The sequence below is a fragment of the Melanostigma gelatinosum genome, assembly GCF_949748355.1.
Source record: "Melanostigma gelatinosum genome assembly, chromosome: 4".
NCBI classification, from domain to species: domain Eukaryota; kingdom Metazoa; phylum Chordata; class Actinopteri; order Perciformes; family Zoarcidae; genus Melanostigma; species Melanostigma gelatinosum.
Genome location: NC_136637.1, coordinates 7,407,747 through 7,426,947, shown reverse-complemented (window position 1 = coordinate 7,426,947; position 19,201 = coordinate 7,407,747). Strand labels below are relative to the sequence as shown.

The window sequence follows — 19,201 nt, the reverse complement described above, 5'->3', positions numbered from 1 at the left end:
GACAGAGGTCAAAGTCCAAGGAGCCTATAAATAAGGAAGGGTCATTATCTCACAATGGTGCCAATCCGGTACTATGCTAAACGTATTTGGTTGTAAAAGAGCATCTTTGTTATCAATAACTCAGGGGTGTCAAACTCATTTCCACTCTGGGCCACATCAGCATCACGGTCGTCCTCAAAGGGCCGGTTGTAACTGTAAGACTGTATAACTAACTTCTCCCTAACATATTGTTAAATAACTCTCTGCATTTGATTATTGTTTATTCAAGTGTACAAATATTGTACATGCAGTTATATAAATGAAAAATGATATTTAAACACATTTCTGTTATTATAACATAAATCATTTTAATTGAGGGTTAATAAACCCACATGACTCTATCAAAGATCAAACTATTAAAGAAAATAACAAAGACAAATATCAAACACAAGTTATGACATTAACTTTGTTCAAAGCTGTTTGTGTCACCTCTCTGCATCACTAATGTTCCTCCCTGTCGTCGTCCCGTGCATGCAGCTACATCCAAGAGCTGCTCACTGAGAGTCAGGTCTGATGAACATGGATAGATGCTCTGTGTCAGTGTTGTCTGTGCTTTCATCAACAGTTCATTAAAAATACAAGTACCTGCTCTCTCTTCAACTCTTCAACTGTTTTGATGTTTGAGAGCATTCAGGAAGGCTGACGTTAGCCAGCTCTCTGGATAATGTTTCCTATTATTGTCAGGGTGTGGCCAAATTTGATACCACTGTAATTTGATATCTGGACCTTTATACCGGTAGCACAATTATAATGGTGTCACTGTGACAGAATGACCCTTCCTTCTTTTATATATTCCCTTCAGACATTGAATGGTCCTGCACATAACACCCCCAAATTGTGTTCCCTTAGTTTGGACAGCTGTTTCCAGTCTGCTTGCTAAGCAAAGCTAACTTCTCCGAGCTTCATACAGTCTTTAGAAATAAAAGGACTGATCATCTTCATCTTCCTCATCTAACTCTCTGCAAGAAAGCAAATGGGAAAAACTGCCATGAGTCATGACAGAGCTCAACGGAAAGCCAAATGAAAGTCGTTTTCAATAATTGGCTTTACACCAGTGGGTGTGACGCCTTCATGAAGCTAAGAAGCAGACTACAATATTAGTGTTACATTTACCAAAATGTTTTTTATTCTCATGTGCTCAACAAGAAGCAATGAACATCGCATAATCAAACACATTGTAATAATAAAATACTGCAGAAGTTAAAAATATTGGGACGAAATATAAAATAATAAATATATTTGTATAATTGTGTATAATTATTTGTGTGGACGTTCTAATCTCCCAGGCTGCCTGAAGTACTCATTGAGACTCCAGTTGAAGCTGGTTCTGTCCAGCAGGTCCAGACGGTGCAGTTCTACCAGCGGACCACAGGCGGTTTTTACGGCGACAAGTGCCGCTTCAAACACTTTAATGGAGAGTAAACGGTGTTTTTGACAATGGAGATATTCTCATCTTTTTGAAGATAATGTCACAGTAATGGTAAACATTATTTCAGTGTATTTGAATGGCATAACCTGACAGGAAGTAAACATAGACCCAAGTTGTTGCCGAGCAGTTCAGTTCAGTGTAAACAGTGGAAGCTCACTGGCTGTTTCTTTCTTTCAATATTGATCAAAGGACGAGGATATCAACATACCTCATGTTGCACTTAAACTTAACAGAATTCTTGAATGTATTATTTTTATTTATTTATTTCATTTTGTTTCAAATTGGACATCTTCAATATTTTTGTTTTCATGTAAGACCCTGTCATGCCCAAATTTCTTTGCTTTAAGTGTTCTTGAAGTTCTTTAATCAATAAATGGAAAGCAAAGTTATATTTGTCTCCTCTCCTTTTCTTTGTTGATCCGAAAAATGATCCGAACCGTGACTGCTGAACCGTGATCCGAACCGAACCGTGAGGTTTGTGATCCGTTACACCCCTAATGGCAGGAAATAAAAGTGTATGTACAGGAGACTATTTGCTCAGGACTCATATTCCTTTGTAACGTCTGTAAACACACAAACTGTGTGTTTACTGTTTTCCTGCAGATGTCCAGCAGCTGTTGGTGGTTAAAGGAGAGGTTCCCCCTGAGCAGCAGGAGTGGAGTTACAGTCTGGACCAGGAGGATCCAGAACCCCCACACATTAAAGAGGAACAGGAGGACACAGAGCCCCCACACATTAAAGAGGAACAGGAGGACACAGAACCCCCACACATTAAAGAGGAACAGGAGGACACAGAACCCCCACACATTAAAGAGGAACAGGAGGACACAGAGCCCCCACACATTAAAGAGGAACAGGAGGACACAGAGCCCCCACACATTAAAGAGTAACAGGAGGACACAGAACCCCCACACATTAAAGAGGAACAGGAGGACACAGAACCCCCACACATTAAAGAGGAACAGGAGGACACAGAACCCCCACACATTAAAGAGGAACAGGAGGACACAGAGCCCCCACACATTAAAGAGGAACAGGAGGACACAGAACCCCAACACATTAAAGAGGAACAGGAGGACACAGAACCCCCACACATTAAAGAGGAACAGGAGGACACAGAACCCCCACACATTAAAGAGGAACAGGAGGACACAGAGCCCCCACACATTAAAGAGGAACAGGAGTACACAGAGCCCCCACACATTAAAGAGGAACAGGAGGACACAGAACCCCCACACATTAAAGAGGAACAGGAGGATCCAGAACCCCACACATTAAAGAGGAACAGGAGGACACAGAGCCCCCACACATTAAAGAGGAACAGGAGGACACAGAACCCCCACACATTAAAGAGGAACAGGAGGACACAGAACCCCCACACATTAAAGAGGAACAGGAGGACACAGAGCCCCCACACATTAAAGAGGAACAGGAGGACACAGAACCCCCACACATTAAAGAGGAACAGGAGGACCCAGAACCCCCACACATTAAAGAGGAACAGGAGGACACAGAGCCCCCACACATTAAAGAGGAACAGGAGGACACAGAACCCCCACACATTAAAGAGGAACAGGAGGACACAGAACCCCCACACATTAAAGAGGAACAGGAGGACACAGAGCCCCCACACATTAAAGAGGAACAGGAGGACACAGAGCCCCCACACATTAAAGAGGAACAGGAGGACACAGAACCCCCACACATTAAAGAGGAACAGGAGGACACAGAACCCCCACACATTAAAGAGGAAGAGGAGGACACAGAGCCCCCACACATTAAAGAGGAACAGGAGGACACAGAACCCCCACACATTAAAGAGGAACAGGAGGATCCAGAACCCCCACACATTAAAGAGGAACAGGAGGACACAGAGCCCCCACACATTAAAGAGGAACAGGAGGACACAGAGCCCCCACACATTAAAGAGGAACAGGAGGACACAGAGCCCCCACACATTAAAGAGGAACAGGAGGACACAGAGCCCCCACACATTAAAGAGGAACAGGAGGACACAGAACCCCCACACATTAAAGAGGAACAGGAGGACCTCTGGACCAGTCAGGAGGAAGAGCAGCTTCAAGGTCTGGAGGAGGCTGATGTCAAGTTCTCATTCACTCCTGTGAAGAGTGAAGATGATGAAGAGGAAGCTCAGTCCTCACAGCTTCATCAAAGACAAACTGAACAGATGGAAACAGAAGCTGATGCAGAGGACTATGGAGCACCAGAACCAGGCAGGAACTCAGATCCAGATAGACATTCAGAACCAGATACTGATGAGAAGACGGGAGACTCTTCTGACACTGATGACAGTGATGATTGGAAGGAGACCAGATAACCTCAGTCAGGTTTAAACTATGTGAAACCTGATGAAGTCCGTGTCAGTGATTCAAGATGTAGTGCTGGTGAGAAACTATTTAGCTGCTCTGAGTGTGAGAAAACATTTGGCCAGAGTGGAGTTCTGAAGAGACACATGAGAATCCACACAGGAGAGAAACCTTTCAGCTGCTCAGTTTGTAAGAACTCTTTTAACCAGGGTTCACATTTAAAGAGACACATGAGAACACACACAGGAGAGAAACCTTAGAGCTGCTCAATGTATGATGAAAGATTTCGGCACAAGTCAGCTCTGAAGCTTCACACGATTACTCATACAAGAGACAACCGGATTTATTCATTGATTGATCCTCTCACGTAACTTTTGTAAAGACAGCGAATACAAATGTTCCTCTAAAATGCTGTTCAAGCTACTGTGCATAACCTAATATAAAGTAATGAAGAAGTGTGAGCATGTTCATGGTTACCGGTATGTTAGTTTTCACAGCTCATACACAATAGTCAACACGAGCAGTTCATGAAATAGTTCCGACATTTTGATCCAGTGATTCATGAACATGGACACACATTTTGCCATTTCAGTCAACTTTCAAATAAAAGTATTTCAATTGGATTTATTTAAAAATGTTAACAGAACGGTCAAGTGGATGCGTTTAAATCGCGAGTCCGCCACCAATGAAAGGTTCCTAATTGACCTTCCATGGTCTTCATGCTGAGCGACACACAAACAAGACAAACCGTACACTCATGACTTCATTTGACTGTTTCACGCGTAACACTTACCACGTGGAACTGGCTGCAGCCCGGGTACAGCACATGGCCCAGGTGTTGAACACGGTGGAGGTTTTGCGAAGTCGTGATGTCTCTACCGGCAAAAGCCGTGGTTAGATCAGGCATATGACTCTGAGGCTCTTATAAGATTGAACCGGTTAGACAGACAGGCTTCTGTCGTCAAGAACCCTCCGTTGCCCTGAAGTGTACGGTGGGACACATACACACATACACACATACACACACACACACACACACACACCCTCACCCCCCAGGCGTGCTTCTTGGTTCATGGGAAGTCCAAGAGTTGAGTCAGCAAATTTACACAAAGAACAAAGATGGCGGCTTGGAATTCCCCGGGAGATGAAGGAGGGGGGGGGGGGGCAGCCATCGCACCCCCGTGAAGTCCGGGAAGCCAGAGGCGGTGTGAGCCATGAGAATAGAGGTCATTAGTCTAGAGAAGAAAGGAGGGAACTTCCAGACAAAGTCAAAAAGACAGAGTCAGCAGTTCTAGGAAGCTGGTAGGGCGTTAAGGTCATTAGTTTAGCCTGGGGGTAGATATAAATAAACCTACCCTTGACAGTGGCGTCGCTAAGGATGCTGACGGGCTCATATGGACCACGAAGGCAGACCTGGCTTTCAAAGATTACGCTGAAGTAAGGGTTTTTGCGTCATCAATCAAGTGATATGTAGGAATCCGTTTGAAGTCAGAGATCTGAGCCACGGACGAGTATAAATACCAGCAGTTTTGAAACAGTTCTGAGGTAGAAGTTGGGAGGAGACGGAGTTCGGAGTTGGAAGGAGTCTCGAACCCCGTGCGGGCTTCTGCCTGCACGGAGGTGAAACTTTAACTTTTTGCAGAATCTCCGGACTTTGAGAGTCAGAGTTTTTAAGAATACTTAGAAGATTTTTTGAAGTCAAGTCAGGAGAGAAAGCTTACTCTGTCCAGTCCTGCGCTGGGTGAATCATTAACTTTTTCCTCCGCAGGCTACACAGCCAGCCCATCTGCTGGCTGAGTCAGTGCTTTTTAAGATCCTTTGTCTGTAAACTACTCTGAAGGGGTTTTTTTGAATACTTAGGTGATTTTTCTTATATTTTTCAGTTAACGATTTTTTCTCTGTATTTTGGACCAAGAGACTACACTTTGATTTAAATGCAAATAAATAAATAACGAATTAGTTTCTTCAACCAAGTCCTTTTCTTCATATTTTCTTGAGAAACCAGCCCAGAGAAGGGGTTACGCCTCAGCGGATCCCCTTCAGCCCCTGAGGTAAGTTGTGTTTGATCCAGCTCGGTACATTACTGATGGCATTCCTGACATGCTCCAAACCACACTGATACTTATTCTAATAATAAAAAAATAAAAATAAAATAATTAATTAATTAATTTTTCAATTTTATTTTATTATCGAATTAAAAATCGTGAGGGGTCACCCCCCAGATTCACGTAACATGGCGCCCAACGTGGGGCCCGGAGGGATTAGATCCTAGAAACACTAGAACGTGTAATATAGGAAGAACAGAGGTTCCCTCTCGGGTTAAAGTACACGAATCCTCCCGAGGATAAAAGAAAAGTGATGCAACCTTCCCTACCAATTGTTGTTCGTAATAATATCACTGTTATCTTATCGCATGGCTAGTGTGGGGTAGTATTACAGTGTTGATTTTAGTTAATATTTATTGCTGCAAAATTTAAAAAGCCCCCCTCCTTGCTCCGAGCAGAGGGAGCAGGCAGAGGAGGGGAGGCAGCTCCCCCCCCTCCTTGCTCCTAGCAGAGGGAGCAGGCAGAGGAGAGGAGGCAGCTCCACCCCCCCCCCCCCCCCCCCCCCCCCCTCTTTGTTCAGATGTTAAGTTCCAGCGAAAATCTAACCGAAGTACTCGGTCCTTCGTCATCAGCTGTGGCTGCTCTGGTCGCTGCCTCTGGTTGACGTGGGCGGGCTCTTGTGAACTCATGACAATGTCACAGGTGACAGCTATTTTGGAAGGTGTCTTGACTGCAAAGAAAGAAAAAAGCAGGGACTCGAGAGAGATTAGGCCCTAAAACACGAGAATGTGTAACATAGGGGAACAGATTTTCTCTCTCGGGTTAAAATCGTAATAATATTACTGTTATATTATTGCATGGCTGGATACCTGAGAGGCATTAGGCCCTAAAACACTAAAGGTGTAAAATAGGGGATCAGATTGTGTTTCTCCCAGGTCAAAAACGCCCCCTCCTTGTTCAGAGGAGAGGGAGCGATCAGGGGAGGAGGGGCAGCCCCTCCTTCCCTTGCTTTCAAGGCAGCTCAGAATGAGCTAGAATAATGGTGGCAAAGAGACTTCACTAAGGAAAAAAAGGGGTTACGCCTCAGCAGATCCCCTTCAGCCCCTGAGGTAAGTTGTGTTTGATCCAGCTCGGTACATTACTGATGGCATTCTTTACATGCACAAACCACACTGATACTTATTCTAATAATGAAAAAAAAAAAAAAATTAATTAATTAATTTTTCAATTTTTTTTATTATCGAATTAAAAATCGTGAGGGGTCACCCCCCAGATATCACGTAACACAGGAACAGCTCCGCAGCAATGCAGCCCAAAGACCACATGTCAACGGCTGTGATCGTGAGAAGTCCCAAGATGACCTCTGGAGACCTTAGAAAACAAAAAGATACATGCATTGTTTTCGCTTCTTTCTTTTGCTTCGGCTGCTTTATTAGTAATAAAATCGAACTCTGCAGTGTTACCAATTACTGACTGGAAGACATGAATGAAACATGTTCAACGGTCAATCGGCTGTGGCGTATGCCAGATCAGTTCATATTTAGTTTGTTTGTTTTGACGATATTTGATTGTTTATGTATCAAAATGGGCCTGCAATCTACATTTGGTTGTTTAACCCTGTTGTATGACAATGAATGAATAAAATGAATATAAATAACCTTGTAATAAAACCTGCCGGTAATACATTCAAATGGATTGTCGTCGGCTAGTAAAGAGAAGCCGACTTTTGTCTAACTGTCTGAATTCAAGGGCCCATTGTTTAAACAAAATAAAAACTCCCAAGAATTTCAATGAATTCTGTCACTGTTACTGCAAATGTGCCATCATGCAGGAATGGAGAGTTATTCCTGCAGGTGTCCACCTCCTGCATGCCTTTTACATAAACCTCTTGTGATAGCCTACCTGCTGCAGTGTTGGGCAGATTTCTTTCACAGAGAGGGAATCTAGTAAAATAATAATAGTATTAAGAGGCGTCTGTTTGAAAAAGGACCACAGACTGTTGTTTTTCAAATATTCAGCCAGAGGATCGGTTTAAAATCCACATCAACGTTTAACATTCAAGGATGTTTCTCTTGTTTTCTCCTCTTCATTGAAAATACATGACAGTACCTCATTACTCAAATAAAACGCACTTCATCAGAAAGTCTTTCAAAGTCAGAAATGCACGTAAAAATACCCATAAAATATACATTTCAGTCAGTTTTCTGTTCTGAAAATCGTATTATTATTGTTTTTCAACAGAAAAAGCAAATAGACAAAACACAAAGTGATAAAGAACATATTAACATTTATTGTAAGATGCAAACAATGTACTCGTAAATACAAACCTCTCCATTCATTCATGCAAAACAACTTGGTTTATGACCAAATACCTGCAAAAGTAATGACATCACAGCCTCTGCTTGATCCTCCTCTGGAAGGATATCAATGAGAGAGAGGCTGAGGCTCCTGGAGTCCTCCGCTGGTGCAGCGGGGGACTCCATCGCTGTGGACTCTGTCGTTGTGGAGTCCAAGCAGAAGGACTCATAGTCAGCGAGCGGGTGAGTGAAGCTGCTGATGTCCACAGTGGCTAAAGTTTCCGTATAAGGACACTGCAACTGGATGGTCTCCATGTTGGCGGCCTGGCTCCTGACCCTCTTTCTCTTTACTCCCTACACAAAAACAAACACGTTAGACTTTCCATCTGACATGAGCTGATAAAAACAAGACTGTTTGTGACTTTGTTTCATAAGCTCTCGTATTCTGGTGTTAATATGAGTTGTACATACGTAATTGTTGCTGAGTGACCAGTCAGGGTGGTGCTCAGCATGTAGACGGCTCCCTATCTCTGCCTGTTTTTGGTATTCCTCCTGCTCATCGTTGGACAGAGACTTCCACTGTGGAAAGAGGACAACATTAATGAGAGCGGGCTTCCACAAACTCCCACAATGCATTTGTGTCAGAACAGTTTGCATTTAGACGTGTTCTCTATGAGACAATAACTGAAACTCATCAAAAGTTGCTGTCCAGATGTAAAGATTTGGATTTAGAGGAACGACTTTTCTTGGACACGGATCAATAAAGAATAAGCACATCAGCTAATCTTTACCAAACTGTCATGAAGGTTGTGTAACATCGAGTGTCTCTCAGAGCAAACACACTTACCTTCTGTCCCAGGAAGGTATTGACAACTGCCATCCCGCTGGTGTTCATTCGGGTCTCAAAGTTTGGCCTCTGCTCCTTTACGAACAGCATGAAGGAGTTTGGCGGCTTCTTGACATACGGCCCATCGTGGTGCTGGCCTTCACGCCTTCTCTTTCAGTGGGAATACAGAAAAAAAACAGAAGCATTTTAGGAAGAAACACGAACGCGAGCAGAATAATACAAGACATGTGAAACGCATCATCGTCTGTGCTGTGTTCATTAAGAAAGACGGATTATCATAATATTCATGCAGGAATCTTGGTCGACAAATAACATTTTAATCAAACAACAGCTGAAAAAAAGTGTGTGTATGTGTGTGTATGTGTGTGTGTGCGTGCGACTTACAGGACTCCAGCAATAGGCAGGTTCTGGAACAGGTCCTGCACCACAGGAACATTGTAATACTGGAGACAAACACACAGAGCAGCTAGTTAGAGAAGCTGCAATGGTGTCACCTGTCTATCAGGCTACATCACTACAAGAACATCTGGACAATGTTACTGGTTTACTGATCGAATTAAGCTGCAATTCAGATGAATTATAAATTGAACTTGAGCTCAGCCTGACAAGTGTAACTCTGACGCAGACAGTGAATACATTTATGAATATATTGTTTATGTATCCTAACAAATAAATGCATCTTACTGGCTGTGGAGGAGCAGCAGGGTAATGATTGTGTCATGCATGAATAATATGCCCAAAATTACACAACCTTTTCATTCGGACATGTTTTAAGTTGAGGTAGGGTTTGTAAGTTGTTGAAAATATTCAAATATCATCTAATGTATCTTTCCTAGAACTTTTTTTTCTGCAATTTAATCGAAAATAAAGTCATATCTCTGAGCCTCTGAGATGAAGTGGGAGATTTCCCACAAATTAAAATTCTTACTTCTTACTTTAAGTGAACCTCACTCTATTTTCACTGAGCGGCTTCACTGCAATGAGCACTCTTGGAGTAATACTTCTGAATTATGACTAATAGGCAGTTATTAAGCTTATTGATGAGCAGAGTCGTACATGGCTGTTGAACAACTCATTACAGTCAACATCACGTGAGATAACAAAGTGTACTTATCTTAAAATCATTTTCTGTCCTTCTGTTGTGCTAATGCATCCACCATTGATACCAGGGCTGCTACTAATGATCACTTCTATCATTAATTGATTGATCAACCATTTGGGCTTTAAATTTCAATAAACAGTCCAAAAAATATCCATCACAATTTCTTAAAGCTAGTTTTTAAAAGCCAGATTTGACGTCTTCAAATTCACTTTTTGGTCGAAGTCCCAAAAATATTCACGTTTGAAAAGCTGCAGCCTGTCAATTGTAGTCGTTGTTGTTTAAAAAAATGAAATGAATTAAGGCTGTAAACAGGTGGGTGAGAGAGGCTTTGTAGCTGACTTTATACTTGACAATCAAACTTGCTCACTTGAAGTTGAATGATGTTTACCTCCTCAGGATGGAAATGTACCTTTCACAAAGCACATGAACACACACACACACGTCTGTACGCAGACACACAAAAACATGCAATGTGAGGAATACCCACACAGCTGGTTGTAGTGTGTTACATCTTCTTGCTTCCACAGCAGCAACTCGTTTTCAAAAATTCAAGTACATTTTGACATGAAAGCACATGGGGATAGCTGTGATGAAAGAAGTACTCAGATCCTTTACTCAATTAAAAGTACTGATAACACAATGTAAAAATATTGAATTACAAGTAAAGTATTATGAGCTAAATTTACAGTTTTAAAAGTAAAGTACTTGTATTCAGAAAATCCCTGTTATAAGTTAAATTACATTATTCATACTGATGCTTAAGGATACTTTATATACAGTTAGGTTTAGGCCATCCATGAACTGCATACTGGAGATATCTGCAGATCCTGTAATGTCTGGCGCCCTCTGCTGGAATAAAGTGGTGGATGCCAGGGATTGTCAAAGCGCAGAGAGACCAGGGGGGTATTGGACACAAAGATCAGGGGAGCTTGAGACTGTGTGTCTATGCGTGTGCGCCAGTAAAAGAGAAATAAAGAGAATGAACAGCATTTGATGAAATGCAGGAACATCATGGTGTGTGTAACCTATAGAAATGTGCCTGTGTAAGCTCGTGTGTGTCTAGACAGACAGCTAATGGGTAAATGTGGATGTGTGCTTTTGTGCACACCGTAATCCCCATCAAGGGTCCTGTGGGAAAGCAGTGTATGTGCTTCCTGCAGGAGCTCCACTGGCCCCAGCTGAAACGTGGCTGTGCTCTATCCAGGTCCTCAGCAGCTCAGCCCAGCAGGCTGTTGCTGCAAAGCACTGGTTTCCTGTGCACATTCCCCACCTCCCGGCTGTGTTATTCTTGGCCCAGACAGAGAGGCACAAAGCTAAGAACTGGGGGTCTTGCAGAAGCCTTCTCGGTCCCTACTCCTCAAGGCCTGCAATCCTCAAAGCCTGCAGAGCCCGGGGAAAGGTGGGCGGATACAGATGAACATGGTGGTTGTGTTTTTCTTAGCCCTGGTAACAGCATTGCTCTATGGATGGACGGAGGCTGCGACTAGTGCTGTCCCATTTCGCATTTTTGCTCGGCTGCCTGCAGCCGACCGTAGTAAGCCTTTGTAAAGTAACTTTTAATAACTTCACTTTCAAACCTCAGAGGTTGAATAATACCTTACTGAGTTTGTGATGATTTTACAGATGATTTATACTTTATATCATGTACATAAACGGACCAACGTGAGCACAGGTAGACAGGTTGTGAACCTGAAATATCACTTTAAGTCCGGTAACGTTTCAAACGTTGAGATTAACTTCACGAATACACTGAATTTGAGTGTTTTGCTGATTCTGTTCTTGTTTTGTTACAGAGAGCCAGGAGCTGAGGGGAGAACGATGGACAAACACTCACCAGCCGTAGCTTTGAATTAAGACATGAGTCCATTTGTAATATCTCCATTTGACCATCCTGTACTTAAGGTTACAGTTACATGAGCTCTCATGTACAAAGCCTTCACTAATAACACAACCAGTAGATCCTTCTGATGTGTTCATGTTGCTGTCACAGAGATGACAGTTGTGACTGTCACCTTTTTATTTTATTTATTTAAATTGACATAAGACATCCATGTAAATGATTTCTATGTGAATATGTATATATTCTGCTGTGTAAAATGCGTCAATCTTCTAAGTTTGCATTCCTGCCTGAATATTATTGATAAATGTTTCTCTTTTCATCATTTTCTCAATGCGATTTGGACAATTTTGGAGAAAATGTGCCTGTGGGGGGGGGGGGGCAACTTATTTAAAAAATATAAAGTATATGCACATGTGTTACTGCAAGTTAATAAACACGTTTGCTGACATTTGTTTTGCTGCTGTTAATCTTAACTGTCTTGATTGATTTCCTCTGCTTTAGGATTGCAATATAGATAAATATATATATATGTATGTGTGTGTGAATGAAATGAAATAAAGTTATTGATAAATTAATTACATTACAAGAACTATAACTGATTGAAAATGAGTTATTAATATCTGATTTAATTAACTGATTATTAAAATAGAAAAACAATATTATGAAAAAGATCTATGAATTAATTATTGAATATATGATAAAAAACTGATTTAAACACAAAACTAAAACCTTTCCAGTATATATACTGAATAGGTTTTAGTTTAATGTCAAGACATGTTCGGTTAACAGACTTTATAAGTAAGTCTGAGATTCACTGATCCAGTGAGTTGGGTCCACCAGAGTCCTTAGATGGAATGGAATGCCACAGACCTCGACCCACAGAGGGGTAGGCCAGGGTGCTTCACCTCTGTGGGTAGAGCATACCCTGCATTCCATCTCGTTGGCACGCTGGTGCTGTGGCTAGCACAGTCAACTAACAGGAAGGCCCTCCTGTGTGGAGTTTACATGTTCTCCCCGTGTCGGCGTCAGTGGGTTCTATCTGGGCGATGGAGATTCCCCCACAATGTTAAGACATGTCAGGTTGCGTGAATGTGAGTGTGAATGTCTGTCTCAGTCCTGCCAGAGTCTGGATCCCTGTCCAGGGTGAACCCTGCCTTCGGCTCCGCCCCCCACGCAGTCCAGAATAGGATAAGAGGTTACAGATGATGGATGGAAAAATACAAGCAGTCGGACTAGTGGAGCAACGGATCATATCAGTCACGGTCCAGATCAGCACGAAAGAAACAAGGCAGGAAATATAACTTTTAGATATATGATCACATTGTTTTGCCACCAATACTCATTTTTGATAATTAATGATCCATATTAACAGTTACTGTTCTCTTTGTTGTTTTACAGCAGCTGGTCTACAAGGATATTATTTATTTTGTCACCATCCCAAAAATCATGTCAACGCTCTGAAGTCAATAAACCATCAAAATACTAAATGTTATACTTTTACTTTGTTATAGTAATTTATAGTGTTTTTTTCTTCATAAAAACAATTCAAATGATGAAGAAATAAAAGATTGTATTTGTATTGACGAAAACAAATCAGTAGTTTTAATGATGTATAATAATGTGCTCATATGTAAAACAAGGGAAAGCATTCTCATATTTGAGAACCTTGAACTAAATCATCTTCGGCATTTTTTCTTGAAGATTTACATGAACAATTAATCAATTATCGAAATAGTTGCCGATTGATTTCATTTTGATTGACTGGTTAATGGACTTATAGTTGCAGCTCTTGATATCTGACTGTGTGCTCCACTGGTATAGTTAGGGGTGGGAGGGGGGGGAATCGATACAGCATAGTATCGCGATATTTTGTGCGGCGATATTGTATCGATACACGGACGCCAAGTATCTATCTTTTATTACATAAACTATAAAAACAATTTACTAGAAAAATCAAATCAATTGCTTTTTCAGTCCACTATGGTGGTGAGTTGTTTTCTGGTGAGGTCAGCAGAGGTGCCGGGTCAGTGGACGGCAAGCGCAGTGGATTCCTATGTGACTATAACAGCACAATATCTCACAGAGGACTGCCGACTGCTGTCTCACGTTCTCCAAACTAGAGCAGTACACAAGTCACACCGGGGCAAACAGACCTGCTAAATGCAGCGCAAGAATGCGGCTCCTGAAGTCATTTTTTTAATGTCTCATCACAATCATAAAACAACTCCCCTTCTTGTATTCTAAAAGCCTTGGCTTTGTGCAAGCAATAATAGGGTTGTCCAACACAACTGCACAGTACTTTGGAATGATGTTTTTGCACCTCGAGTAACATGGAGAGAATCTTAGTATAGCTTCATCTTTTCCATTATATTCCATGATTACCATCATATTTTACCCCCATCATTTATTTTATTCATGGGTAATTGCATTCCATGTTCTGTCTATTTTGTAATAAGCAGTGGTAAGGGCACAGTGCTTCTTTCAATTTGTGTGTGTGCATATTAAAGGTAATTCAATACAATTCATATACCGGTACACTTATCTGTTTTGTTCAGGGTATACCAGAGATTCAATGGGAGGAGAGTGGATACCCAAATGAGCCTCATCCTGGGCTCAATGTTCCTCCACTGGACAGGCCTCTCTCAGATCCTGAAATGATGCAGCTGCAAGACCACATTGAGCCATTGCAAGAGTCTCCATTCGGAGTGGAACTATATCTCAACGCCGTCCAATATGTTGAGAACTTAATTGAGGCAAGGTAATTATTACATGCTTGACGTGTCAAACTCCAGGAGAATTTTCAATCAGTAATTAAACTTGAAATGATTTGTTTACTTAACGCTTACTATTGTTATGACTGAGTCATGATATAGGATCATATATGCTGTGTATTGTGACTGTTTTCTGTGTATCCGGTAGATGAGGTGATTGGACTGGGGACTCATGAGGCGGGACATAAGAAGACACCTGTGGAGGCGGGCCGTCGTCTCTCTCTCTTCTCCCCGGCTCCCAACCGGACCGTGCTGCATCGCAACAGGGATCGGGGCGACCGCCCTAGCACAGTGGTGTATAAAGTACTCAAAAGCCATACTTGAGTAAAAGTAAAGATACCTGACTGGGAAACTACTCCAGTAAAAGTAAAAAGTCACCTATTAGAATACTACTTGAGTAAAAGTCTTAAAGTATCTGATATTTATTGTACTTAAGTACAAAAGTACTTAAGTATCAAAAGTAATTTTCTGATATTAAATGTACATCATAACCTGAACATTAAATGAACATCATAACCTGTTCATTGAAAGTAAAAGTACAAGTAAATGCTGTTAAAAAAAACGCAAAGGGTCAGAATTGTGAGAATTATGAAGTTTATTATTTTAAGTGCTGTGGCATCATGACCAAGGACATGGAGCTGTGTTGAACATAATTGGGTTGGCTGTGATCCATCCAGGAGCAACAATGTTCAACATAATATATTGTACATAAGTATACTTTTGTATCTACTATGAACTTATCATCGATTCTCAGAAAAGCAATATGACACTGAAGGAGTTGTAACAGTGCGTTTATAAGTCTGCTCATTAGACTAGAGGATGTAGAGGACAATGCATAATATTATGTTCAGCAAAACATATCCACTTGATGCATCAGGTCAGTGTTTAGAGAAAGGACACCTGCCTTGTGAACTCCTATGGGCCTGATTTCAACACAATAGACAAAGGTTTTGCTCAAGATGAATCTGCAATTGGGCGACTGCTACCATCATAACTCCATCTGATCATCCACAACATGACTCAAATATCAAAACATGATCAATACTAAAGCAGCAGCGAAAGTAACAACCCAGTCATTACTTGAAACTGAAACATGTCCTGTTCATCTTCAAAAGAAGTTGGTTTTCAAAATTGCGAGAATTCAGGGCCTCACTGGGAATCAAAACACCGCGGCTTTGAGAGCACTTGTTTGCTATTGTGCATTAACGTGTTTAAGGTAAGGCCTCTAACAGCTAGCTTATTAGCTGAGTGTAAAAACACTCATGAAGTGGATTTTATTATCTCTCTAAACTTTACTGAAACATGTTTCCTCTCGTCTGTTAATTGTCAAATTGTTCACCTCAAAGAATTGTTGAAGAAAGATTCAGAAGTATTATCAGCACAATAACTCATTTCAAAGTTTTATATCATATTTTATATTATTGGATTATTAATACTGATTCATCAACATGTAAGCTATATTTAAATGTAGCATGCTGAGCAGGTAAAACCAGTTATACACTTGATATATTGGTGGGTAACTTTAGGTCAATCTTTAAAAATGCATCATATTTCATGAAAGTAACGTGTTATTATTGTTGTTGTATAAAATGTTTATCTGTAAAATAAGTAGGAACTGTAGCTGTCAAATACGTGTAGTGGAGTTAAATGTAAAGTATTTCCCTTTGAACTATAGTACAGTACAAGTATAATTAGCAGAAAGAAAACATTGTATTTTACAGCGGGAACTTTCCCTCCAGACATCGTGATTTTATTATTCTGTCAGTAATATATTGTTATTGTGTAGCGGTGTGTTTACGTTAACTCATATTTCGATTTCATTATTATTTTATTAGGGCCCGAGCAACCGACGTCAGGCCAGCGAAGGCCCTATTCAAATTGTAAGGGGTATTATAATTATTCCGATTTTTATTTTTCCACTTTGGGAGTATTTTGGGGGTACTTGCCATGCATGAAAACTCAAAGTTTGGACACTTGTCAGGCCTGGTGAAAATAGCCATCTGAAAAAGGATACATCTTTCTGTGAAAATAAATGCCTCTCTAGCGCCCCCTACAAGTCGGACTGGCGACGCCCCTCGGCCAGTATGTCCGATTGACTTGAAATTCAACACACAAGTCCAATTCCGCTAGTTCTACAAAAAAGCCTCTCAGAACCCTAAGCTCCGCCTACTTAGATCGCCTACTTACAGACTCCCCTGACGTCGCTCGATTCACAAATGCAAATTGTTGCAGCCTGGAGTAGCGAGTTGCACAACAAATTCAGATTTGAGAGACGATTGTTTATGTGTCAAGTCCAGAGGGGCAGTGTAACCAAAGAGTGTAAGTTACTACAAAACTTTGTTTTACGACGGGACCCAGTGCTCGCTACTTAACTTCTAGTTTTGAAGCACACACACACCATCGTATTGTCTCGTCACAAGATCAAATAGAGACATGACATTGGACATCTACATACACATCTACATCTTTTTTTTTTGTTTATTTATAGTTTATGTAAGCACACACACAAAAAAAATGACAGAGATGGATTTGTATTTTCGTGAGATTATATATATCAAAACTCCTATAAACACAGTGTCCTTCTGAGTGGGCAAAATGAATCACTTGTAAGAGACTTGTAAGTAAGGGTGTCTATTTTTACACCCCTCACTGTAAGTAATGAGCAGTCTTCACCCTGTAATGGTGTTATAATTACAGCTAAAGATCTATGTCAGGGTCAGTGAACAAAAGTGTCACATGGTGTGAGGCTGTGAGAAACAAGCTGAGCTAAATAAGATGTGTGATCACATCTCAGCCACAGGGAAGGAACAAACACAGCTTTCAGCTGACTCACCGCAGGAAACATACAGCAGGCTATTGATGCAGTTGAAACACTGAAACACACTTTCCCTCGTTAATGCATACTATCGTGTTTTCCATCACCATTTAATGTTCATGTCTCAGGATTGTTTATTTGTGCACTTCTGACAAGAAATTATCAAGCAGTTCATTTAAAAGACAAATTGTACTCTCTGCACTGTTTATGGCAAATATTTTCTGTTATTTAGATATATTGTAGATGTGCATACAAACATGGCTGTTATTGTACAAGAAACAGCTTCTAAGAATTTAGTGACATCACAATTACTCAGATGGTTACATTACAAATAACAACTTACATGTTATTATTGGCAGAGAGGCAGTCATTAAAATTGGGTCCATGAAGCAATAACATGGAGGTGATCTCCGGGGCTTCAGATGGAGATTGGTATCTCTATCATGGAGGTCTTTTCTTTTCATAAATGGATGAGCATACTGCAACCCCAAAAACAAATATATATTTATGAGAGCAGTTCAGAATATGTGTTGCTTCTAAAATGAGCAATCTCATATGAGTGCAATCTCCATATGTCTAGCTTGAAGAAGAAAAAGAATGTGTACAGTAATTTCATGTATTTCAAAACTGTTCTTTGCCTTCCCCGATAGTGTACGCAGCAGTGATTTAGAATCATCGCCCTGATTGTTTCCAGAGGACGCAGAGAAGCAGGTTCTGGGGAAACAGCCTTCAAAATATAGGATTAATATTAACAGGATGAAAACAGGGGGAATAAAAGGATGAGAAAGCAACTTTAACTGTTTCTTCGAGGCAGGTTGTGAAATAGCACTAACAAAGTCTCAATTTTGTCTTTGGATGCCAAACAATGGCCTCACTGCAGTGATGATTGAAGACCAGCGCAGCAGCTCAAGTCTCTTCCTTCTATTCCAGTAGCGTATGGGTGTTTGATGTAATCTCTGCGCAGCTTCGTCGCGGCAGGGTGTCGGGGCGTCAGGTCAGACGTTCAGTCGATGTATTGAAGCTTGAAAAAGGCCAAAGCTTCGTCCGGAAATCAAAAGCCGGTGCTTCACCTGAGGCCCGCCGCCAGCTTCTCCATGGCAGCACTGCGCTCTTCTGCTTTCTGCTGCGAACGGCGCAAGATGTTCCTCAGCTCCTGGAGATGGTCCAGCGTGCCCACCAGCTCGCCCTTCACTGTCTTCATCTGGCTCTCCAGCATCTGTGTGTGATGGAGGGAGTTCCTCCTGTGTCGTCTGCTGGAGCGAACTCTTTCCTCCAGGTCCTCCACTGCAACAAGCGACCGGAAAACAAACAGTCACTCACCACAACCACCAGTAAGAGTATGAAGGACAATATGAAGTTAGTGTTTCCTTTGTGATACAAACCCATGTTCTCCTGGTAGGTCATGCTCTCTGAACCAGACTCCGTCTTCTTCTCCAAAAGGTTCTTGGTCTGCTGCAGCATCTTCTCCATCTTGACAAGTTCGGCTGCCTTGGTGTCGCTGTCGCGACGGATTTTTCGTAACTCCCGCTCCCTCTGAGTGAGCTCGCTGTGAAACTTATTCATGTCGAGTTTTAGAAATGAAAACGGGACGATCTGCAACTTAACAATACGACTGAGTGATACAACATCCGGCAACCTCAGTGAGCATAAGACACACGGATGACGCCTCTGAACACGATTTCAACATCC

The 19,201-nt window shown here is 41.5% G+C and overlaps 1 protein-coding gene across 1 annotated transcript; it reads right to left on the bottom strand.

Annotated features, from left to right (window-relative positions):
- Positions 1–17,241: 17,241 nt before the first annotated feature.
- LOC306776809 (uncharacterized protein) lies at positions 17,242–19,201 on the bottom strand. The gene is made up of 2 exons (XM_079267658.1): positions 18,895–19,201; positions 17,242–18,796 (listed from the first exon to the last, which is right to left on the bottom strand). Exons 1-2 carry the CDS (start codon positions 19,073–19,075, stop codon positions 18,579–18,581), a joined length of 399 nt encoding a protein of 132 aa, XP_079123784.1. The 5' UTR covers positions 19,076–19,201; the 3' UTR covers positions 17,242–18,578.